This window comes from Piliocolobus tephrosceles, chromosome 12 (genome assembly GCF_002776525.5).
Source record: "Piliocolobus tephrosceles isolate RC106 chromosome 12, ASM277652v3, whole genome shotgun sequence".
NCBI classification, from domain to species: domain Eukaryota; kingdom Metazoa; phylum Chordata; class Mammalia; order Primates; family Cercopithecidae; genus Piliocolobus; species Piliocolobus tephrosceles.
In genome coordinates, this window is record NC_045445.1 from 52,617,984 (window position 1) to 52,642,782 (window position 24,799).

A 24,799-nucleotide genomic window follows, 5' to 3' on the forward strand; every position below is an offset into this window, starting at 1 on the left:
AAAAAAAAAAAAAAAAAAAAAAAAGATCGAGTTATTTGATTTTGTATTCCCAATGCCTGGCTCAGTACCTGGTACATAGTACATTGGCAGATCTTAGGTCTTTTCGGTACTCACCATTTTGGCCTGAAGATCAAGCAGTTTTCTCACACGAAATGGTTTGACTAGAAAACATAAAGGAAAGAGGTACCATGCATTTGGATTCAGAATAAAAAGAAATTGGTTATATTTAACCACCATGCAGTTCATACAGTTTCTTCTTATAACATATCAAGAAAATAAATACCCTGTTCAGTTAAGCCATTGAGCAGATGCTCTTAAAGTACTAAAAAGCAATTTCCACAAAATGACTTCTGTCATATAACTAATGCTAATAGTTATTTTAACTTTATAAAGGCCAATACAAATGCTAATTCCACAAAGTGCAATACAACTGTAATGAAAATACTCACCATTCTCTTTTTTGGTAAGTAAATATAACAAATGGCAAACATAAGGGCACTGTTAAAACATAAAAAAAAAAATTAAGAGAAATGATAACATGTCTTGAACAGAGGGGCAACACATTTTCCTCAAATGTCAATCTTACACTGATTAAGTAAAAAACCTTCAGGACTTCACTGAACAATAGTTTTACAAAGAGTCTCTTTTTCCTACTATATAGTGATAAAAAGACAATAGTTTTAATCAGCATCTCATTAGGTCATTTTTTAGTTATTTTTGGAATGTAAAGATATTGCAGATAATTTGAAAAACAGAATTACCTATCATCCTTCTACCTAACAAAAATTCATGCATTCCTTTCAATATATATTCATACAAATATTGAAAGGAATGCATGAATTGTTGTTATTCCTTTCAATATGTTTATGTATGTATGTATTGTTAGTTGGTGGAGACAAGGTCTCACTATGTTGCTCAGGCTGGTCTCTAACTCCTGGCCTCAAGTGATCCTCCTGACTCAGCCTCCTAAAGTACTAGGATTACAGGCATGAGTCACTGTACCTGGCCCATACTTATTAAGACATAAACTTGAAAGTTTTATCCTGATTTCCTATTTAAAACCATTTTCCCATGTTGTTTATTCTTCAAAATTATCATTTTCAATGATGCTTCATACTCCAGTCAGTATATATACAAGAATTTAGTTAACAGCTTAGTCTTCAGTTTGGCAAATAGCATGCACTCACTTTGCTAATTAAATTATTGAATGACTGATTCCCTTCTACCATTTCATTTTCAGTGTCCATCTGTTGAGGTCTTACCCTAGATTAGGGGTCAGGAAACTATGGTCTACCTGTTTTTGTAAATAAAGTTTTATTGGGACACAGCCACATTCATTAATTTATTATTGTCCACAGTTGCTTGCACACCACACCAGCAGACTTGAATAGTTGCGACAGAGACAATATGGCCTTCATGCTCAGAATATGTATTACCCATCCCTTTAAGAAAAAGTTTGCCAACACCTTCTCTAAATAACAGGAAAGTGAAAAAATAAAGTATTTAATAGTACTAGAGAAAGCAACAAGAGCAAAGACTTTCTTTAAACAAAAATTTGTTATTTTTGTAGTGATGACTCTACACTTTAAAGTCTAAACTACAGCATATTCCATATTGCCTCTTCTGTACTTAGAAATGGTTTGAGAAAGAATCTAAACATATTTTTAATAAGCATGAATTTAGATATGGATTTTTTTTTTTTTTTTGAGACAGAGTTTCACTCTTGTTGCCCAGGTTGGAGCACAATGGCATGATCTCGGCTCACTGCAACCTCCGCCTCCCGGGTTCAAGCGATTCTCCTACCTCAGCCTCCCGAGTAGCTGGGATTACAGGCATGCACCACCACGCCCGGCTAAGTTGGTATTTTTAGTAGAGACAGGGTTTCTCCATGTTGTTCAGGATGGTTTCGAACTCCCGACCTCAGGTGATCTGCCCGCCTTGGCCTCCCAAAGTGCTGGGATTACAGGTGTGAGCTACCATGCCTGGCTGGACTCTTTTTTTAAAAGAAAGAATACATGTTATGACCATGTCTGCCATATGCTACCCAGAGAATAGCAATTTTCAGTATAAAAAATGTGTTACCTCATACGCTTAAGGATATGAACTATTAGCAACACTATCATGTTGAATATGAAATGAGTGTTAACACAATCACTTGCCCTAGACTCCAGCATTATAGGAAATCTGACATTCTCTTTTATCACATGTAGAAAGGAAAAACTCATATATATTAATTATTTTAAAATTGCCTTTCTGTCAAATATTTAGGTTGGTGCAAAAGTAATTGCAGTTTTTGCTATTTCAATGGCAAGTACTTTAATAAGTACTTGGGTTATAAAAGGCTCAGTCCCTGCCTGGAAGAACTCAGTCCATTGAGCTATTAGAGGAAAGGAGAAAGCATATCTTCTTATTTCCTATTCTTTACAAAGTATGTTTAAACACAGAATTCATTTGTATTGCAATTTGGTCAGTTTATGAACAGAAACAATATGAGGTTAAGAGAGATGTCAAAGGTTAAGAGAGAGACAATGATGTACCACTTGTCATTCAACCACACCTGTGCACCACAAGCCATGCAGCAGGGATAAGCATCCTGCATCCTTACCTTCTATCAACACTTCCAAGGTTACCACTCTTTCACCCTTGTATAGAAAAAGACCTCCTCTGAGACTTAGTTCACCCAACTTTACCACCTCTACCTTACCTATACCTTGTCAGCTCACTACTAACCTAGTACCTTCCCCAAAATTCCATGAGGATTTGGGCATCTCACTCAGTTTTCAGCTCTAACTCTAAACCCAATATCATGCCAGATGACTTTAATGTCCCTATCAACAAATCACCGTGGTCTTAGAGTTTACTGACCTCAATTCCAATGACCTGATAATCATCTATAGAAATATTGTGTATTAGATATGCCGAATGACCCTGACTGCTTTCCTGCCAACTTAGCAATGTTTTTGACATCATATCCAGCTGTTGAAGCACGTTTCAGAGCTGACATGAAAGCAAGAATCTGCAGTTCCCAAAAACAAAGTGAAAGTAGAAACACTAAATATTGAACAAGCTTCCTCACCAATATTTCTTGCCAAACCTTAAAAACTTTGAACTTATGACTTTAATAGCTACAAAGGGAGGCAGGGGTAGGGTAGGCAGAGGATAAAGCTTAGGACCCACCCAATGTGTAGATTATGCAGAGGATCTATTATAATAAAAAACTGGAACCCCCAAGAGCTACACACTAAGTGTATGGTTGTGAAATTAAAACCCCACTGTGTTGAACAGGACAGCAAGTAAACTTTCTTGTCTTGACCTTGGAAATGGGTGAAAGGAAAATAAAACCTTTCCCAAGAATTTGTAACCACAAGCCAGCTCAAAAAATGTCTGCAGTTTGGCCACGCGTGGTGGCTCATGCCTGTAATCTCAACACTTTGGGAGACCAAGGCAGGCAGATTACCTGAGGTCAAGAGTTCGAGACCAGCCTGACCAACATTGATAAACCCCGTCTCTACTAAAAATACAAAATTAGCCGGCCATGGGGGTGCATGCCTGTAATCCTAGCTACTCGGGAGGCTGAGGCAGGAGAATCGCTTAAACCTGGGAGGCAGAGGTTGCGGTGAGCCAAGATCACGCCATCGCACTCCAGCCTGGGCAACAAGAGCAAAACTCTGTCTCAAAAAAAAATTATATATATATCTGCAGTTTGAATTTACACAAATGGGATGGCCTGGAAAACCTAAAGAGAATAACTTAAAGTGGCTCTAGCTTAGTTGTAACTCCCAGGTAAATCATACATCTTGTATCCAGGGACTTGTATCTAGAATACAGAAAGAACTCTTATAACCCTATAGGATAATGAACAACCCAATTTAAAAGTGGGCAAAGGATCCTAACAGACATTTCTCCAGGGAGGGTATACAAATGGCCAATAAGCACATGAAAAGATGCTCAATATCATTAGTTATCAGGGAAATGCAAATCAAAACCACAATGAAAGACTACTTTACACCTATTAGCACAGCTATAATCAAGTCAGATAAAATAGCCAGTATTGGTGAGGATGTGATGAAATTTGAACCCTGTTACAGATTGCTGGAGGGAATGAAAAATGGTACAGCCACTGTGGAAAAGAGTTTGGCGATTCCTCAAAAAGCTAAACATAGAATTGCCATATGATACAGTAATTTTTTTCCTAGGTATATACTCAAAGGAACTGAAAAAGCAGGAACCTGAACAGATATTTATATACCACTATTCAACACAGTATCATTCACAATAGCCAAAAGGTGGGAACAACTCAAATGTCCAACAACAGATGAATGGATAAACAAAATGAGATATAGTCATCCCTTGTTATCAGCAGGGGATTGGTTCCAGGACTTCCCCTCTCCGCCATCATATCAAACTCTACAGATTCTCAAGTTCGTTATATAAAATTGTGTAGTACTTGCATATAACCTATGCACATCCTCCTGTATACTTTAATCAGGGGGTGCCCAGTCTTTTGTTTTCCAGGCCACACTGAAAGAAGAACTGTCTTGAGCCACACATAAAATACGCTAACACTAACGATAGCTGATGAGCTTAAAAAAAAATCCCCCCAAAAATCTCATAATGTTTTAAGAAAGCTTACGAATTTGCGTTGGGCCTCATTCAGAGCAATCCTGGGTTGTGGGTTGGACAAGCTTGCTTTAAATCATCTCTGGATTAGTTATAATACTTAATATAATGTAAATGCTATGTAAATAGTTATTACACAATTACACTAAAAAATACTACTACACTAAAAAAAATTATTTTTTATTTGTATTATTTTTTATTGTTATCTGTATCTTTTAATATTTTCAATCAATAATTGGATGAATCTATGGATGCAGAACCCTCAGACACAGAGGGCTGACTGCATATATATGAAGTAGAACATTATTCACCTATAAAAAGGAATGAAGTTCTGATACATGGTACAAATGGATGAACCTTGAAGACATTATGATAAGTGAAAGAAGTCAGACACAAAAGGATAAATACTGTATGATTCTACTTATATGAGGTGCCTAGAATAGGCAAATACATAGAGACAGATAGTAGATTAGAGGCTACTAGGAGCAGGGGAAAGAGGGAATAGGGAGTTACTGTGTAATGGTTAGAAAATTTCAGTTTAGGGTAATGAAAAAGTTTTGGAAATAGATAGTGGTGATGCTTGCATGACACTGTGAATGTAATATATGTCACTGATATATACAACAAAAAAGTTTTAAAATGGTGAAGGTCAGGCACAGTGCCTCACATCTATAATCCCAGCACTTTGGGAGGCCGAGGCAGGAGGATTGCTTAAGGCCAGAAGTTCAAGGCCAGCCTGGGCAACATAGTGAGACTCTGTCTCTAGAAAAACTTTAAAAATTAGTTGGGCATGGTAGTGCATGCCTGTGGTCCCAGCTACTTTGAATGATGAAGTGGATGACTCATTGTATGGTATGCGAAATAAATCTCAATAAAGCTGTGTTTGTCTTTGTTTTCTTTTTTGAGACAGAGTCTCGCTCGTCACCCAGGCTGATCAATCGAGGTTGCAGAGAGCCATGATAGTGCCACTGCACTCCAGCCTGCACAAGAGTGAGACCCCATCCCAAATTAAAAAAAAAAAAAAAAAATAGAAATAATGAAAAAAAATAAATGGCCAGGCTCAGTGGCTCAAGCCTGTGATACTAACACCTTGGGAGGCCAAGGAGGGCAGATCACCTGAGGTCAGGGATTTGAGACCAGCCTGGCCGACATGGTGAAACCCTGTCTCTACTAAAAATACAAAAATTAGCTAGGCGTGGTGGCGCATGCCTATAATCCCAGCTACTCGGGAGGCTGAGGCAGGAGAATCACTTGAACCTGGGAGGCCGAGGTTGCAGTGAGCTGAGATCACACCATTGCACTCCAGCCTGGGCAACAAGAGTGAAACTCTGTCTCAAAAAATAAATTAAAAAAAAAAAAATTTAAGTACTAATACACCAGGCACGGTGGCTCATGCCTGTAACCCCAGCACTTTGGGAGGCCAAGGCAGGCAAATCACCTGAGGTCGGGAGTTCAAGACCAGCCTGACCAACATGGAGAAACCTCATCTCTACTAAAAATACCAAAAATTAGCCAGGCGTGGTGGCACATGTCTGTAATCCCAGCTACTCAGGAAGCTGAGGCAGGAGAATAGCTTGAACCTGGGAGATGGAGGTTGCATTGAGCCAAGATGGCGCCACTGCACTCCAGCCTGGGCAATAAGAGTGAAACTCCATCTCGGGAGGGGAAAAAAAAAAGTACTAATACATGCTATAACACAGATGAAACTTGAAAACATTTTGCTAAGAGGCAAGTCAAAAAGACCACATTATTACATTAGTTCTTTTATATAAAATGTCCAAAATAGGCAAACTTTATAAAGACAGAAAATTAGATTAGGGGTTGCTTAGAGCTAGGGGGTTAATAGAGAGATGGGAGTGATAGCAAAGGGTATGGGGTTTCTTTTTTTCTTTTTGAAATGATGAAAATGTTCTAAAATTGACTATGCTGAAATGGTTGTACATACCTGTGACTATACTTAAAATCAGTAAATTGAATACTTCAAATGGGTGAATTGTGGAGTATGTGAATTAAATCTCAATAAAGCTGTGTTTGTCTTTTTTTTTTTTTTTTTTTTTGAGACAGAGTCTCGCTCGTCACCCAGGCTGGAGGGTGCAGTGGTGCAATCTCGGCTCACTGCAATCTCCGCCTCCCCAGTTCACACCATTCTCCTGCCTCAGCCTCCCAAGTAGCTGGGATTAGAGGTGCCCGCCACCATGCCTGGCTAATTTTTGTATTTTTCGTAGAGACGGGGTTTCGCCATGTTGGCCAGGCTGTTCTCAAACTCCTGACCTCAGGTGATCCGCCCTCCTCAGCCTCCCAAAGTGCTGGAATTACAGATGTGAGCCACCACGCCTGGCCTAAAGCTGCTTTTTAAAAGTAGCTAGAAAGAAAAGAAAAAAAGGATTACAATTAGACTGATTCAATAACATGATGGAAGCAAGGAGCCAGTGGAATAATATTGTCAGTATCCCGAAAAAATGTAACTGTCATTCTAGAATTCTACATACACCAGTACCAGTTTTCAAGAACAAGGGCAAAGTAGAGACATTTTCAGACAAAGAGTTTGCCATCAAAAGATTTTCAATGAAAGAATAAAAAATACACTTTCAGCCAAAGGAAAATAATCTCATCTTGAAGGTGTAAGATGCAAAAACAAATGATGAGCAAAGATACTGGGAGATATGTGGGCAAATCTAAACAATTATCAACTGTAAAAATAATATTGGTCAGGCGCAGTGGCTCACGCCTGTAATCCCAACACTTTGGGAGGCCGAGGCAGGCGGATCACCTTGGAGTTTGAGACCAGCCCGACCAACATGGAGAAACCCTGTCTCTACTAAAAATACAAAAAAATCGCACCATTGCACTCCAGCCTGGGCAACAGGCTATCTCAAAAGGAAAAAAAAAACACCTATTCTGTGTGTGTGTGTAAAGGGATGGAGAAAAACAAGGTAAAACTAAAACCAGACAACAACAGCATATAAGCCAGGAACAGTATGATAAGAGCTAAAGCATTCTTCAGCACCATATGACAGGAAGAGAAAATAAAGAACAAGAAAAAGAGAGTTAAAGCATCCTAAGGTTTTTGTATGCTATAAGATAAAGGTACAGATGCCAGTCACCTTTAGACTTAAAGTATGCATGTTAAGTAGGTACAAAAACACTTAGATGACTTCCAAACAAGAATAGGAAAAAAACTAGGGTCAATAAAAAAAAAAGCTCATTTAGAATATCTCAAAATAAGATATCTGAATTTACTTCTACTATAATCACTACGCCAAGGTAAATAAACTAATTCTCAGCCGGGCACGGCAACAGAGTGAGACTCCGCCTCAAAAAAAAAAAAATTAGAGGACCCCTTGGCTGGTGTGGTAGCTCACACCTGTAATCCCAGCACTTTGAGAGCCCCAGGCCAGTGGATCACCTGAGGTCAGGAGTTAAAGACCAGCCTGGCCAACATGGTGAAACCCCATCTTTACTAAAAATACAAACAAATTAGCCAGGCGTGCTGACAGGTGCCTGTAATCCCAGCTACTTGGGAGGCTGAGGCAGGAGAATCTCTTGAACCCAGGAGGTGGAGGTTGCTATGAGCTGAGATCACACCATTGCACTCTAGCCTGGGCCACAAGAGCAAAATTCTGTCTCAAAAAAAAAAAAAAAAAATTAGAGGACCCCAAAATTGCTTTTTGTTTTTCTGGGTAATGTCTGTCAACACTCACCAGGTTAGAAATAATACTGAGAATATTTTTTTTGAGACAGGTTCTTGCTCTGTCACCCATGCTGGAATACAATGGCACCATCACAGCTCACTGCTGCCTCCAACTCCCAGGCTCAAACGATCATATGATTTCCGCGCCCCCCCGCCCCCCCAGCCTCCCAAGTAGTTGGGACTACAAGTGCATGCCACCACACCCAGCTTTTTTTTTTTTTTTCCCAGTAAAGATGAGGTCTCACTAGGCTGAAATGTAATGGCATGATCTCAACTCACTGCAACCTCTGCCTCCTGGACTCAAGCGATCCTCCTGCCTCAGCCTCCTAAGTAGCTGGGACTATAGGCACATACCACCACACCTAGCTAATTTTTGTACATTTTGTAGAGATGGGGTTTCACCATGTTGTCCAAGTTGGTCTCGAACTCCTGAGCTCAAGTGATCTGCCCACCTCAGCCTCCTCAAAGTGCTGGAATTACAGGCATGAGCCACCACGCCCAGCCCATTTCTACAAATCTTTTTAATGTCTCTGGCTTAAGAGAATACAGTTGGAATCTGTGCTTCTATATTAATTCTGTTATGTTTTGATTGAATTGCATGAAGAAAATCCCAGCCTCACACAGATATATAGTTGGAAAAGGTAGGAATAGTTTAAAAGGCTTTTCAGAAAATTATGGATATTAGTCTTTGCTACTACACCAAAACTTGACAAGTGGTAGTTTCTTAAGGGGTAGCTGTAATGTGGAATCTGAAACACTCTCAATAAAAGCTCTGTACTCTGTTCCATTAAAATTCATTGATGTATCTTGTATTTTAAAGGGTTCTTTTACCCATTTATGAATTTAGAACATCATACTTGTTCATCAGGAAAATATTGGCTCACTGAGTTATACTGAGCTTCCAAATGCTGACACATTTCATTATATGGTAACTAAAAATCACAACATTAATACCACCAATTATTAGAAAAGTCTTTCAGGTATCTGAAAGCTGTCAGGTTCCTAGTGGCAGATACAAATTTTCTAAACTTTAATTTTTCACTTGAATGCTCAAATGTTATCACTGGCAACAGATACGGCCAGTTGTTTTCTTTGAATAACAGGCTTGTTTTGTTCATTTTCAAGAAAACATCTTCCAAGTACCCAAGTCTGTATAACTATGGTTTGTATGTCAGTCATTCTTTTTTTTTGAGACAGAGTCTCACTCTGTCGCCAGGCTGGAGTGCAATGGCGTGATCTTGTCTCACTGCAACCTCTGCCTCCTGGGTTCAAGCAATTCTCCTGCCTCAGCCTCCCAAGTAGCTGGGACTACAGGTGTGCGTCAACATGCCCAGCTAATTTTCCTATTTTTAGTAGACACGGGGTTTCACCATGTTGGCCAGGATGGTCTCAATCTCTTGACCTTGTGATCCGCCTGCCTCGGCCTCCCAAAGTGCTGGGATTACAGGTGTGAACCACTGCGCCCGGCCATCAGTCATTCTTTCAAATAAAAAAGGAGCTAGTTTGGCTCACAACTCAATCACACAAATGCTTTTCCTCAGAATAACCATTGTACTTTAGTATGCAGGAGGACTTTGTTTGTACTTGCCATTTCATCACACAGAATATTAAAGACGTAGAGATTTAATAAAACTATTGAGTTAATTTTTATGCTTCACTTGACATTCTTAAGTGAAATTAGCATTTTTGTTTTTTTACCACAACGAAGAACATAATGAAGAATATGCTAGTACAGTTTGGTGCCACTGCCTTGATTCATGTTAAATGGCCAGTAGTTTTACCCACAATTGCTTTAGCACCATCAGCGCTAAGGTCAACAAAGTGAAAATGGCAAATAATACCTTGGTATTATTATGAAAATAATTTTGACCTCTTGGACTTCCTGAAAGGGTCTTAGGAAGCCCCAGGGGGTCCACAGACCATATTTGAGTATTTCTTGTCTAGGACATCATGTTATACCTAGATTATCATGTCAGCTTCCTAACTAGTATTCCTGCCTTCGGCCTCTCTCTTAATTCACATTGTTGGGCACTACTAGATATAGCTTCCTACAGAGCTGCTTTCAACATATTCCAGCCAAAAATTTTCAGTGATTTACCCACTGAATAAAGTTCAAATTCCTTGGCATCACATTGGAAGACCTCTACAATCTGTCCTCACCCAACTTTTTCAGACTTACCACCTAACACCATCGCCAATTAAGTCAGGCTGGTCTATTTAAGGTCTCCTAAAACACAATTTACACACCTCACAACTTTGCTTGATATATTCCCATCATATCAAATATCATTTTCTGTCACCAAATCCCAAATCCTATTCAACCTGTGAGGCCCAGCTCAACACCCACATACTTTATGGTGCTTTTAACTAACCATTTTGATTTACAGTGCTTTCTTCCTTCCTGGAAATATTATAGCAATTATTATCCTCAAACTATCATATGCTGTTTTTGATAATTTATGTGATTTCCTTAATTCTCCAACTAGATTTCAAGTTCCTGGAGTATAGAAACCCTATGCTAAACTTTGAATCTTCTACAGTGCCTAGAACAATGCAATGAACACACTGGAAACATCATTTTAAAAAATAAAATCAATAAATGAATTCCCTTCCCAAAGGCAAGAGAAATACAGTTAGACGAGTGATTCACACGGTCTGTGAACTACTGATGGTCCTTGAAAGTCTTCCAGGTGGACAGTAGATTGATTTCTTAAAGTTATTAATGTTTTTAAGGGAAATAATTATGCTATTTAATAAAAATCACTCCACTGGCACTCATGAAAAGTAATCCTCTCCTTCTCATTAATTCTGATGAGGCTTTTGCAGTGTTAATCAAGAAAATGTAGAATAAATGACTCAAAGGACCCTGTTGAAGTGGTTTAAAAGGGAAAAGATGGCAATGAGTGCTCTAGATCAGCAAACAAGACTCCAATGTGAAATCAACTTTATCTGTAACATTTTTATTTCCTTAAAATAAGATATAAAGTAAATATGATAGAAACTTTCTATTTGTTAATCTGAGAGACAGGAGCAAAATAGAATGCTATTATTTGCCCTTTTCTGTATATTTGATACGTCTACGTTATCTTGGTACATTTCTGTATGTTTGATATATTTTTAAAATAAGGAAAAACACATTGTATAGCATGCTGAAGGATATGTGGTGCATCAATATACACTCATGTACTATTTGATTGATGCCTAATGCTGTCCAATTTTTACTTACCAGTGCATCATCTTGCAATGAAGCAAAAAAGAAGCCATAGAGCAAGTTAATTTGCTCCTTACGATCAATGAAGTCAAACATTGCAACCAGCCAACGATAAAAAAGCACCTATTGAAGAGACAAAATACTTATCTTTAAAGAAATATAACTGGTACAGAAGAGTTTAATTCCGCCCCCCGTCCCCCGTCGTCAGGGCTATTTTAGAGGCTTCAGGCACAAAGTAGAATAATAGATTTTATTTCTCAGTAAAAATTTCTGTTTGAACATAGCCCTTGCATCAAGATATATTGTTCCAAAACTACAGGCTTTGCACAAAAGGCCAATGCCATTACTTGATAAGTGGCTCTTCCTTGTCAGCCCTTAAGTGGTTCTGAAGGACTTATAATCAAAGTGTTTAAAAAGACTACCTTGGTGCTACCAGAACACTTGTCAACACAAAGCCAGGAGACTGCCTTAACCACAGAATCTTGTGATATTACTGTTGCTGGGATCATGCACTTCAATATCCGTGTGTTTACAGCATTTCCTGGAAAGGAGACAAGCTAAATTAAACTACATTTTAATGTCTCAATTGTTCTTTTACTATTATTCACTCTTGGATCTAAAAATCTCACATTAGGCTGGGCGTGATGGCTCATGCCTGTAATCCCAGCACTTTGGGAGGTCATGGTGGGTCGATCACCTAAGGTTGGGAGTTCGAGACCAGCCTGACCAACATGGAGAAACCCCACTCTACTAAAAATACAAAAATTAGCCAGGCTTGATGGAGCATGCCTGTAAGCCCAGCTACTCGGGAGGCTAAGGCAGGAGAATCGCTTGAACCCAGGAGGCGGAGGTTGTGGTGAGCCGAGATCGCACCATTGCACTCCAGCCTGGGCAACAAGACCAAAACTCCATCTCGAAAAAAAAGAAAAAAAAAAAACCTCACATTATATTGAAGGCAATAAAAACCAACAGTACGTAAAATTCAGTATCTCTTATCATTACTAATAAATTGTTCAAAACAAAAATGTACCTTTAACTACTGATGTAAACTATAAGGCAATGGTTAGGCACAGTGGCTCATGCCTATAATCCTAACACTTTGGGAGGCCGAGGCAGGCGGATCACTTGAGCCCAGGAGGTCAAGACTAGCCTGGGCAACATGACAAAACACCATATCTACTAAAAATACAAAAATTAGCCAGGGGTGGTGGGGCAAGCCTTTAATCCCAGCAACTTGGGAGGCTGATGTGGGGGAAACACCCGAGCCCAGGGAGGTCGAGGCTGCAGTGAGCTGTGATCGTGTTACTGCACTCCAGCCTGGGTGACAAAGTGAGACCCTCTCTTAAAAAAAAACAAAAATAAAAAACTATAAGGCAAATTATTTGGCTCAAATATTTCTATTTAAAAAATATAAATGAGTACAGGGTTTCTTCTTGGGGTGATGAAAATGTTCAAGAATTAGATAGTGGTGATGATTACACAACTCTGACTATGCTTTAAAAAAATGCTGAATTTGGAGCCGAACGTGGTGACACATGCCTATAATCTAAGCACTTTGGGAGGCTGAGGTGGATGGATTGCTTGAGCCCAGGAGTTTGAGATCAGCCTAGACAACATAGCAGGACCCCATCTCTATGTAAAAAAAAAAAAAAAAATTAGCTGGGCATGGTGGCGCCTCCTGGGAGGCTGAGGCCGGAGGACTGCTTGAGCCTAGGAGTTTGAGATTGGCCTAGGCAATATAGTGAGACCCCAATCTCTACAAAAAATACAAAAATTAGCCAGATGTGGTAGCACATGCCTATAGTCCCAGCTACTTGGTAATCTGAGGTGGGAGGATCACTGGAGGCTGGAAGGTGGAGGTTGCAGTGAGCTGAGATCATACCACTAGACTCCAGCCTGGGTGACAGAGTAAGACTCTGTCTCCAAAAACAAAAATGCTGAATTTTTAAAACAGTGAATTTTGCCAGGAGCGGTAGCTCACACCTGTAATTCCAGCACTTTGGGAGGCCGAGGCAGGCAGATCACCTGGGATCAGGAGTTCAAGACCAGCCTGGCCAAAGTGATGAAACCCCATCTCTAATTAAAAAAATACAAAATTAGGCCGGGCATGGTGACTCACACCTGTAATCCAGCCTGGGCGACAACAGTGAAACTCCATCTCAAAAAAAAAAAAAAAATTAGCCAAGTCTCATGGTAGATGCCGTAATCCCAGCCACTCAGGAGGCTGAGGCAGGAGAATCACTTGAACCTGGGAGGTGGAGGTTGCAGTGAGCTGAGATCACGCCATTGCACTGCATCCTGGGCTACCAGAGTGAAACTCCATCTCAAAAATAAAAAAGTAAAAAATAAAAAAATAATGAATGTTATGAGGGCACGGTGGCTCACAATTGTAATCCCAGCACTTTGGAAGGCCAAAGCAGGCAGATCATCTGAGGTCAGGAATTCAAGACCAGCCTGGGCAACATGGTGAAACCCCATCTCTACTAAAAATACAAAAATTAGCTGGGCGTGGTGGTGGGTGCGGTGGTGGGCGCCTGTAATCTCAGCTACTCAGGAGGCTGAGGCAGGAGAATCGCTTGAAACTGGGAGGCAGAGGTTGCAGTGAGCCGAGATCACATCATTGCACTCCAGCCTGGGCAATAAAAGTGAAACTCCGTCTCAAAAAAAAAAGAAAACAAAAGGAAAAAACAATGAATTTTATGGTATGTGAGTTAAATCTCCAAAAAAGCTTTCAATCACAGGAAAATTTCAAAGATTTTTTTTTAATGGCCTCATAGACTGATTTATTTAAAGCTACTGGTGGACACTTTGCATGAGGTGTTACATTTAAGAATGTATTTGTTCATGAGAGAATGTGAGCCAGAAATAAAAACATAAATATAAAATTAAAATGTATATATTTGTATCATCCGCTCGCCCCAAAAAAGCAGGGAGAGTAGCAGAATAGAACAGATATTCTTTTTTTTTTTTTGAGACAGGGTCTGACTCTGTCACCCAGGCTGGAGTGCAGTGGTGCAATCATAGCTCACAACAACCTCAAATTCCTGGGCTCAAGCAATCCTCCCACCTCAGCCTCCAGGGTAGCTGGGACTACAGGAACGTGCCACCATACCTGCTTACGTTTTTTATTTTTAGCAAAGACAAAGTCTCACTATGTTGCCCAGGCTGGTCTCGCACTCCTGGACTCAAGGGATCTGCCCACTTTGGCCTCCCAAAGTGCTGGGATTACAGGCATGAGCCACCGTGACTGGCCTAGAACAAGATATTCTTGGAATTGACTGGCAGTAATACCATTCTACACTAGTCCAATCTTTCCACTTGATCTCAGGCCTCTATGGTGTTCTCCCATCTGGTAATAGAAATGATGTCACAGAGATCACCTGAGGTCAGGAGTTCGAGACCAGCCTGGCCAATGTGCTGAAACCCCATCTCTACCAAAAATACAAAACTTAGCCAGGCATGGCAGGCGCCTGTAATCCCAGCTACACAGGAGGGTGAGGCAGGAGAATCACTTGAACCTGGGAGGCGGAGTTTGCAGTGAGCCAAGATCTGTCTCAAAAAAAAAAAAAAAAAAAAAAAAAAAGTCACAGAGGCTGGCTTTGAATACATCCTATCTCAACTTCTGTTAATTAGGCTTCAAGAATTAGAATATATCTCATCACTTTCTACACTATCATTCTGTGGAGAAGAAAGGAAGCAGTGATAGGTAATGAATCACAAAAATAAAAATCTCTGCTTTCCACTCTTGTGGTTTCTTTTCCTGTTTTCTTTCTCACTCCCATCCACTAACTCTTCGAAATTTAAAATAGTCTCACCACTAACACATTACACGTGCACCAAATTCAAAGGGAGAATTCAATACTGATTCTATTTTTACTTCCAAGTGACTTAATTTTTAAAGAGTCTAAAGTCCCTTTGTACCTAATTATGATGACATTTCTAGCATACCTGCCTCTAAATATGCATTTAAACTTACCAAAAGAGCTGCATGTAAAGATCTAGTAGGGATGGGGGACATCACAGAAATAACTATAATAAAAGGGAGAAAAGGAATTAAGGAGGCCACATTTGACCTCAGCAAATTCCAGCTTAGCAGAAAAAAAAAAAATGAAAAGTAACAATAGAAAGCCAGAGATTATTTTTTAAATTGCTATATAAGTTTCCCAAGTCTGAGGCATGCATTTTGAGACACCTCAAGTCCTGGCAGACATCAAGATAACCTAATCATTAATTTCTGAGATAAAAAAAGGAGGCTGGGTGCAGTGGCACGAACCTGTAGTTCCATCTAATTGGGAGTCTGAGATGGGAGGACTGCTTGAATCTAGAAGGTCGAGGCTGCAGTGAACCGTGATCATATCACTGCACTGCACTCTGGACAACAGAGTGAGACTCTGTCACAAAAAGAAAATCTCTAAAACAGAAAACATCTGTATACTCCACATATATTGTTTTTGTTTTGTTTTATTTTGTTTGAGATGGAGTCTCGCTCTGTCACCCAGGCTGGAGTACAGTGGCATGATCTCTGCTCACTGCAAGCTCTGCCTCCTGGGTTCACGCCATTCTCCTGCCTCAGCCTCTCAAGTAGCTGGGACTACAGGCGCCCACCACCACGCCCGGCTAATTTTTTGTATTTTTAGTAGAGACGGGGTTTCACCATGTTAGCCAGGGTGGTCTCAATCGCCTGACCTCGTGATCCACCCACCTCAGCCTCCCAAAGTGTTGGGGTTACAGGCATGAACCACTGCACCCAGCCCCTACTCCATATATATTTTAAAGTGAGATGGGAGTGGGTGAATTGATCTTGACAGACATTGTTCAGTTAAACACAGATTCCTGGAAAGATAATAGAAGCAAACAATCTAAAACCATCTACAAGGAAAAAACCAATTTTATTAGGTCTCATTTAACTTTCTAGGGAAACACAGAGAACTAATCAGATAAAAATGGAGAAATAAAATACCTGACAGTCATATGTTGAATTCGGTTAGTAATGTGTTGTTACTTTAAAATAAATAGACACACCCCTGCAAATATGCTGCTGGATATAAACAAAGGAATCTAACATGCAACAGCCAGGAAATACTTAGTATATAAAGCATTTGGTTTGGAGAGCTGTCTTAATCTTTCTTTTTTTTTTCCCAGAGACAGAGTCTTGCTCTGTGGCCCACACTAGAGTACAGTGGCACCATCATAGCTCATTGCAGCCTCAAACTCCTGGGCTCAAGTGATTCTCTTGCCTCAGACTCCCAAGTGGCTGGGACTATACGCACATGCTACTGCACCTAGCTAATTTTTTTTTAACATTTTGTAGACAAGGTTTCACTTTGTTGCCCGGGCTGGTCTCAAATCTGGCTTCAAGCAATCATCCTGCCTTGGCCCCCCAAAGTGCTGAGATTACAGGCATGAGCCACTATACCCAGCCTTAACGTTTTTTTAAGTAGAAAAAAAAGCAGCAATGTGGTACAGTATAAGCACTAGAATGGGAGTTTGGACATCTTATTTCCCCAGTTCTACCTCTGACATTAAGCAAGTCTCTTCAACTACTCTGAGCCTCTTTTTCCTCACCTTTAAATGAGAGTGTTTAGAGTCTAAAATACCTTCCAAGTCTGAATTTAAATGAGAAAAAGTTAAAAGGTTCAAGTAAATAAAATATTGACCAGGTATTATTTCTAAGAACCTCTTCCAACCATCCCAACCATCACCAATGAATTTAGAACAGGAAAAGATGCACTTGCACAAAAGAAAAAGCATCTTAGCTGGGCGCGGTGGCTCATGCCTGTAATCCCAGCACTTTGGGAGGCTGAGGCAGGTGGATCATCTGAGGTCAGAAGTTTGAGACCAGCCTGGCCAACATGACGAAACCCCGTCTCTACTAAAAATACAAAAATTAGCCGGGTGTGGTGGCGCATGTCCATAATCCCAGCTACTCAGGAAGCTGAGGCAGGAGAATTGCTTGAACCTGGGAGGCAGAGGTTGCAGTGAGCTGAGATCACACCATTGCACTCCAGCCTGGGTGAAAGAGCGAAACTCCATCTCAAAAAATAAATAAATAAAATAAAGAAAATAAAGGTAATGAAGTAGACTAAGTGATCTTTTAAGATGCCTTCCAGCAATATTGTTTAAATTACTACATATACTTAAGATAAATATTAAAAAATGGTTCTCATGTATTTGGTGACAAAAGTATGTATTTTGCATTTTATTTGTAATGATATATGGTAACTGGTCATTTTCAGCATATGCACACAGAAACTTTTTGTGTGTTTACACAAAAAAGCCCATTGTATAATCTTAACAGATTGGTCTTATGAAGAGAACAGTAAACAAAAAACTGCAACTAATTCCAATGAACAACCTAATTCAAAGTCTAAAAGGAAGGTCGGGCACAGTGGGTCACGCCTGTAATCCTAATGCTTTGGAAGGCCAAGGAGGGCTGATCACCTGAGGTTGGGAGTTCGAGACCAGCTTGACCAACATGGAGAAACCTCATCTCTACTAAAAATACAAAATTAGTCGGGCGTGGTGGCGCATGCCTGTAATCCCAGCTACTCGGGAGGCCGAGGCAGGAGAATTCCTTGAACCCAAGAGGTGGAGGTTGCAGTGAGCCAACATCACGCCATTGCACTCCAGCCTGGGCAACAAGTGCAAAACTTAATCTCAAAAAAATAAATAAACAAAGTCTAAAAGGAAAAACTAATAGCAAAGTGATGACAAAAGCATCCGAGACCAGGCACAGTCGCTCACGCCTGTAATCCCAGCACTTTGGGAGGCCAAGGCAGGTGGATCACGAGGTCAGGAGTTCAAGATCAGTCTGCCCAAGATGGTGAAACTCCGTCTCTACTAAAAATACAAAAACATTAGCCAGGCGTGGTGGCAGGCACCTGTAATCCCAGCTACTCGGGAGGCTGAGGCAGAGAGGTGGAACTCGGGAAGTGGAGGTTGCAGTGAGCTGAGATTGTACCACTGCACTCTAGCCCGGGCGATGGAGTGAGACCCAGTCTCCCAAAAAAAAAAAAACGAAAACTGCCCTTGGCCAGGCACGGTGGCTCACACCTGTAATCCCAGCACTTTGGGAGGCCAACGCAGGAGGCTCACGAGGTCAGGAGATGGAGACCATCTTGGCTAACACAGTGAAAAAAAAAAAAATACAAAAAATTTGCCAGGTGTGGTGGCACGTGCTTGTAGTCCCAGGTACTCGGGAGGCTGAGGCAGGAGAATTGCTTGAACTCAGGAGACAGAGGTAGCAGTGAGCTGAGATCGTGCCACTGTACTCCAGCCCGGGTGACAGAGTGAGACTCCATCTCAAAACCAAAAACAAAAAACAAAACAACATCCCCCTCGAGCCAGGTGCGGTGGCTCAAGCCTGTAATCCCAGCACTTTGGGAGGCCAAGGCGGGAGGATCACTTGAGTCTAGGAGTTCCAGACCAGCCTGGGCAATATAGTCGGACACTGTCTCTATTATAAAAAATGTGTGTGTATACCTATCTATATATATGTGTGTGTGTGTGTGTGTGTGTGTATATATATGTATATATATACATATTTTTAAAAGAAAAAAATATAGGTGCTAGGTGAGTTAAAAGAAAAAAAAAAAAGCATCTCCTCAACATACCAAATTTGCCACTGAGTGCAATATTTAATAGAATGTCAATTTCTTCTGAAGCTAACCCATTCTTCCAAGCCACATTTTCCACAGTTTTCAAGTGTTTTTCCAAGGTTTTATCTTTATTCTGTGAAGTTTTAATGGGACCTGAAAAAAGAAACAATATTATTTAATATAATATTAATATTAATTAATATTGTGAGACCTTTAAAATTATTTCAGTCTTCGGCCTCAATAACAACAATTTGGAACTCTTTAAAGGAATAGCTTAATGACCAGGCGTGGTGACCCACATCTGTAATTCCAGCATTTTGGGAGGCCAAAGCAAGAGGATCACTTGAGGCCAGGAGTTTGAGACCAGCCTGGGCAACATGACAAGACTCTATCTCTACAAAAAAAATAAAAACTAGCTGGGCATGCTGGCATGCGCCTGTGGTCCCAGCTCCTCAGGAGGCTGAGATGGGAGGCTCACTTGTGCCCAAAAGGTCAAACGTACAATGATCATGCCACTGCACTCCAGCCTGAGCAACAGAGCAAAACCCTGTCTCCAAAAATAAATAAAGGAGTTTGTGTAAGAAGTGTCTTCACAAAAACCATTCAAACATGTTTTTAACTAAAGAATATTTAACAGCGATAGCACCTTCAGTGAGGAAAGCTGGATTATGCCCTGACATTTCCATTCTAAACTAACTAAAAGCACTGAACTTAGACTACAACCTGTTTCAATACTAGGACAGTGGTTCCCAAACTTTGCCATACATTGGAACCACCCAAAGCCTTTAAAAAAATCCCTATGACAGGTTGCATTCCATACCAATAAAATCAGAAAGTCTAAGAGTGGATGCCTGACGTCAGTTTGTTTGTTAAAGATTCTCAGAGCCAAAGGGGTAGAGAGGGAGGAAAAGAAAAAAAGATTCTCAAGTGATCCCAATATGTGGCAGTTTGGGAACCACTCTACTAGTAAGTTTTGTTGTTGTGTCCCTAGTGCCCAGCATACTGATATGTAGGAATTGCTCAATGTCTATTAAATAAACAAGAGCATGAATGAGCAAAATTATGCTTTCCTTTAAAAACTCTTCAGAAAAAAAGACTAGAATATTTTTACAGAAACAGGACTTTCATAAGGAAAACAATCCACCTTTACCTTTCTCAAAATATCCCACTGCCATTTGCAAAGCATCTTCAGCTTGATCATCAGCATGTTCATAATCTCCCACTGGATTGTTTTGTCCATGTTTTGAGATGTTCTTTGAGTTGCTTGGACCCTGTTTTACTTTCCAGGCTGAAAGCGTGGTCTGAAAACTATTACTATCTTGTGAAGTCCTGTTTTGTGCCTTGACGTTCTTAACTCTCTTTTGAGGTGACATTACTGCATATGTTCTACACAGAAACAAGTGTTATCATTAATCAGCCAAACAGTCCTTTTTTATCCACAGAGACAGGGTGTGTTTCCAGTATTTAGTATACAATAGCTAGCATACAACAGGCATGCAATAAATAAGTTGACAACAATTCAGGAAACAAAATCTAGAGGTTGACTTTCTCAGAAAGTCCTTGCCCTAAATAGAAATAGAAACAACCTGCCAAGGAACATTCATCAGCTGAACTAGCTTTCTAGTGGAAAAAAACAGTAAGAGTACAGGCAACATATACAAGTTCTCTCTTAGAATGGCTATGTCATACAAATGGGTCCAAAACTAATCCATCTCGGCCGGGCGTGGTGGCTCACACCTGTAATCCCAGCACTCTGGGAGGCTGAGGGGGCCTGACTTGAGGTCAGGCATACAGGAGTTTGAGATCAGCCTGGCCAATATGAGGAAACCCTGTCCCTGCTAAAAATACAAAAACTTGTTGGGCATGGTGGCACACACCTGTAATCCCAGCTACTTGGTAGGCTGAGGCAGGAGAATCGCTTGAACCCAGGAGGTGAAGGTTGCAGTGAGTAGAGATTGCACTGCTGCACTCCAGCCTGAGTGACAGAGCGAGACCCTGGCTCAAAACAAACAAAAAAACTAATCCATCTCAATAACTCAATCTTACTTTCTCCACTCCTATTTTCCCCACTTCCCCTTGATTTTGCTTTTAATCTTTATGCTCCTAAATTTGTCAGTGCTAAGTCAAAGCTGCATAGTTCAAAAGCCAAACTGGTGGCCAGACTAAGCATTTCCAGCAGACAAATATTCCCATTCATTCACTTAATAAATAATTACTAAATGTCATCTATCTGCCAAGCACAAGTCTAGTTACCAGGGATAAAATAATAAAACAATCAAAGTCCCTGCTCTCATGACACTTACACTGAAAGGGGAGGTGAGAGTCAATAAGTAAGTATACAACTAAGACCGGGCATGGTAGTTCACAGCTGTAATACCAGCACTTCGGGAGGCTGAGGCCGGAAGATTCCTTCAGCCTAGGAGTTCAAGACCAGTCTGGGCAACACAGTGAGACAACGTCTCTACTAAAGATTTAAAAAATTAGCTAGGCATAGTGGCACGTGCCTGTAGTCCTATCTACTCAGGAGGCTGAGGCAGGAGAATCGCTTGAGCCCAGGAGGTCGAGGCTGCAGAGAGCCGTGATTGCGCCACTGCACTCCAGCCTGGGTGACAGAGCAAGACTTTATCTGAAAAAAATAAAAAATAAAAGGAAGAAAAGTAAGCAATAATGAATATAATACACAGTGATGTGACAGAAATGAAGTGGGGATGGGAAGCTACATTGTAACTTTGTAATAAGTGTTCAGAGAAAACCTCTCTGAGGTGACCTTTGAACTGAGATTTGAATGTCAAGAAGGAACCAGCCATGAGAAGATCTGGTGGAACAGTATTTCATGGAGAAGAGGAAGACATGCTAAGACCTTTAAGACCTTAAAGCAAAAAGAGCTTTATGTGTCAAAGAAACAGCAGCTTGGCAGGGCAAGGTGGGTCAGACCTATAATCCCAGCACTTTGGGAAGCTGAGGGCAACATAGTGAGACATTGTTTCTTTTTTTTTGAGACAGTCTCACTCTGTCACCCAGGCAGGAATGCAGTGGAATGATCTCTATCTTGGCTCACCACAACCTCCGCCTCCAGGGTTCAAGCAATTCTTCTGTTTCAGCCTCCCGAGTAGCTGGAATTACAGGCTCACACCACCACACCCGACTAATTGTTGAATTTTAGTAGAGACTGGGTTTCACCATGTTAGCCAGGCTGGCCTCAAACTCTTGACCTCAAGTGATCCACACCCGCCTCGGCCTCCCAAAGTGCTGGGATTACAGGCGTGAGCCACCACACCTGGCCCAACTCTGTCAAAAGAAAGAAGAAAAAAAGGAAAGAAAGGAAAGGAATGGAATGGAAAGGAAGAAAGGGAGGGAGAGACAGAGACAGACAGAAAGAAAGAAGAAAAGAAAGAAAGAAAAGAAAGAGTAATAACATTAGTCTAGAGGGAGTGGAATGAAAGAGGTAAAAGGTAAAGAGCGATGAAATCAGAACGTAGCCAATGACTAAGATCATATTGGGATTTGCAGGCCAGAGTAAGGAGTTTAGATTTTAAGTGTCATGGGAAAATACTGGGGAAGGGGGAAAGGTTAGAGAGTGGTGCAATATCACCTGATTTGCGTTTGAAGATCATGTTAGTTGCAGTGCAGAGACGAGAACGTTAGAGGTCAAGGAGAGGCAAGAAACCAAATAAAAGGCTGTTGCGGAAGTCCAGAAGAAGGATGACTGTAGCCTGCACTAGGCCTAGGGTGTAGAGGTGGAAAATGATTGGATTCGTGCAATGTTTTGGAGTTAGATAGAGCAGACCGTGATAAAATAATTGGATGTAGGGAAAAGGGAAGAGGAACCAAGAATGACTTCTAAGTTTCTGGCTGCAAATAGGAAAAACGAAAGGAATGGTCGGAATGACACTTACTCAGTCCCACCTCCCTGGAACAGATGAGGCCAGATCAGGAGAGGAGTATGTCCAAACCAGTGGGACGTTACAGGTTCCGAGTTATTTCCTAGGTTCCTAGGAAAGAAGGGCAAAGGAGCAGCTTCTGACCCCACCCAGTTGAACCATCCCAGCGCTTCCCAAGGATCCTTGGAGGGAAACTGGTTACGGAAAACCCGACCGCAGTCACACCTTGCAGGACAGACCCACCCTCAAAAGTTAAAAAATTCTCTTCGCTCCCATTTCGCGCGGTGCTTAACAGTACCTCCTTACCTGACACTCTACCTGTACCCGCACAGGCCTCTGACTACCGAATGCCGCCTCCGGAATTCAAAGAAGCTGACTCCACCCCACGCATGCGCTTCCGCGCAGACCCAGGCGGCGGCTGGGCCGAGCAACGCACTCAGCTGAAGCCTGATTGGCTAGAGGTGGCGGGTGGCTCGGTGGCGGGAGGTGGCGCGCGCGACGACGCTGACGTAACCCAATTACCGAGCGCGGCTTGCCCCACCCACCTGAGCCTGTGGGGAGCGCAGCGAGTGGGCCGTTGCTGCTGGTGTCAGCTGATTGGCTGGCGTTCCCACGGAGCTAAGAATATTCACGTTCGTCATTTTGTGTATAGCGGGATAATTCGTGTCTGGGTTCTTGAATTTAACATGATCAATTATAGTGATTATTTTGCCTAGGCTGACCCAAGATGTCGGGACTTTGTAGGAAAATGTGAAACCGCAAATATCACAATAAAGGTGGCTTCTCCCTGGCCGAGACTTAAGTTAAAGGGCCTGTCGCTTTCCCCATGTGAACCTAGGGCGTAGGAGGAAGGAAAGGCTGAATCTGCCCTCCTTTTACCGAGAATGGGTATGGATATCCTCCAAGGTTTTCTAGAAACCGGCTGTCAACATGTAACTATTACTAACAATGAGGAGTTAATTGACCTTAAAGAAACTGGCTTTAAAAACAGCAACAAGGGTGTAGTCTAAGCTCTCAGCTTAGTCCCTAATTTAATCTCTTATTAGAGTAGGAATAAGAGAGAAAAGACAAATTTAATGACTCTCACTGAGTTGTTGAGACCAAAACATACCTGTAAACTTTAGGCAAACTTGGCGGTGGGGGGACTGCAATCTTAGAGATGAATAATCAAAGTTTATGTATTTGGGAAAGGATACAGCAAAAATAACTTTACCACATCATATATGGTTTTCAGAATAGTTTCACCAACTCTTATTTAATCATGCATGACAGCTGAGGCTCTTCAAGTTTTTCTGATAGATGCTGTTCTTTAATAAAATTGAAAATTTCTTGAATAATTTTTCATGTTTTTAATCATGTTTCATAGGCTCAAAGAAATGTAAATTGGAAGGAAATTTAAGGTTTCAACGTCCTTCTTTTTGTAGATGGTGAAACTGGAGCCCTGAGTGGTGAAATATCTTGCCTAATGTGAAAAGTCCGTGGCAGTGCAACTCGTACCACTTTGTGGAGATATACGTGTGTGTGTGTATATATAGATATGTATATATATGTGTGTGTGTGTATATATATAGTGAAAGATAGTGATTCACCTTTGATACACCTTCAATTTTCTCCGAAATCATTTTTCGAACTTCTCTTGGCATCACCTAATTAAGCAAAACTCCCAAACCTGAAAATTGTATTGAGATCCTAATTACGTGGCTTTCTGTCTTGTGTGCTAACATCACAAAAGTGTGGGGAAACGTAAATAAAATTGGAAAGTTGGGCCAGGCGAGGTGGCTCACACCTGTCATCCCAG

At 41.0% G+C, this 24,799-nt stretch overlaps 1 protein-coding gene across 1 annotated transcript in view; it reads right to left on the bottom strand.

The window, feature by feature from the left end:
- The window catches only part of CENPI (centromere protein I), a 73,188-nt gene extending 49,813 nt beyond the window's left edge, over positions 1 to 23,375 (bottom strand). The window contains exons 1-8 of the mRNA XM_026452133.1: positions 23,308 to 23,375; positions 23,017 to 23,112; positions 20,271 to 20,506; positions 19,136 to 19,273; positions 11,945 to 12,063; positions 11,538 to 11,645; positions 450 to 498; positions 115 to 161 (exon numbers count right to left, since the gene is read on the bottom strand). Coding sequence (XP_026307918.1) covers positions 115 to 161; positions 450 to 498; positions 11,538 to 11,645; positions 11,945 to 12,063; positions 19,136 to 19,273; positions 20,271 to 20,493 — 684 coding nt within the window. The 5' untranslated portion in view covers positions 20,494 to 20,506; positions 23,017 to 23,112; positions 23,308 to 23,375. The remainder of the gene's footprint in view (positions 1 to 114; positions 162 to 449; positions 499 to 11,537; positions 11,646 to 11,944; positions 12,064 to 19,135; positions 19,274 to 20,270; positions 20,507 to 23,016; positions 23,113 to 23,307) is intronic.
- Positions 23,376 to 24,799: the final 1,424 nt, after the last annotated feature.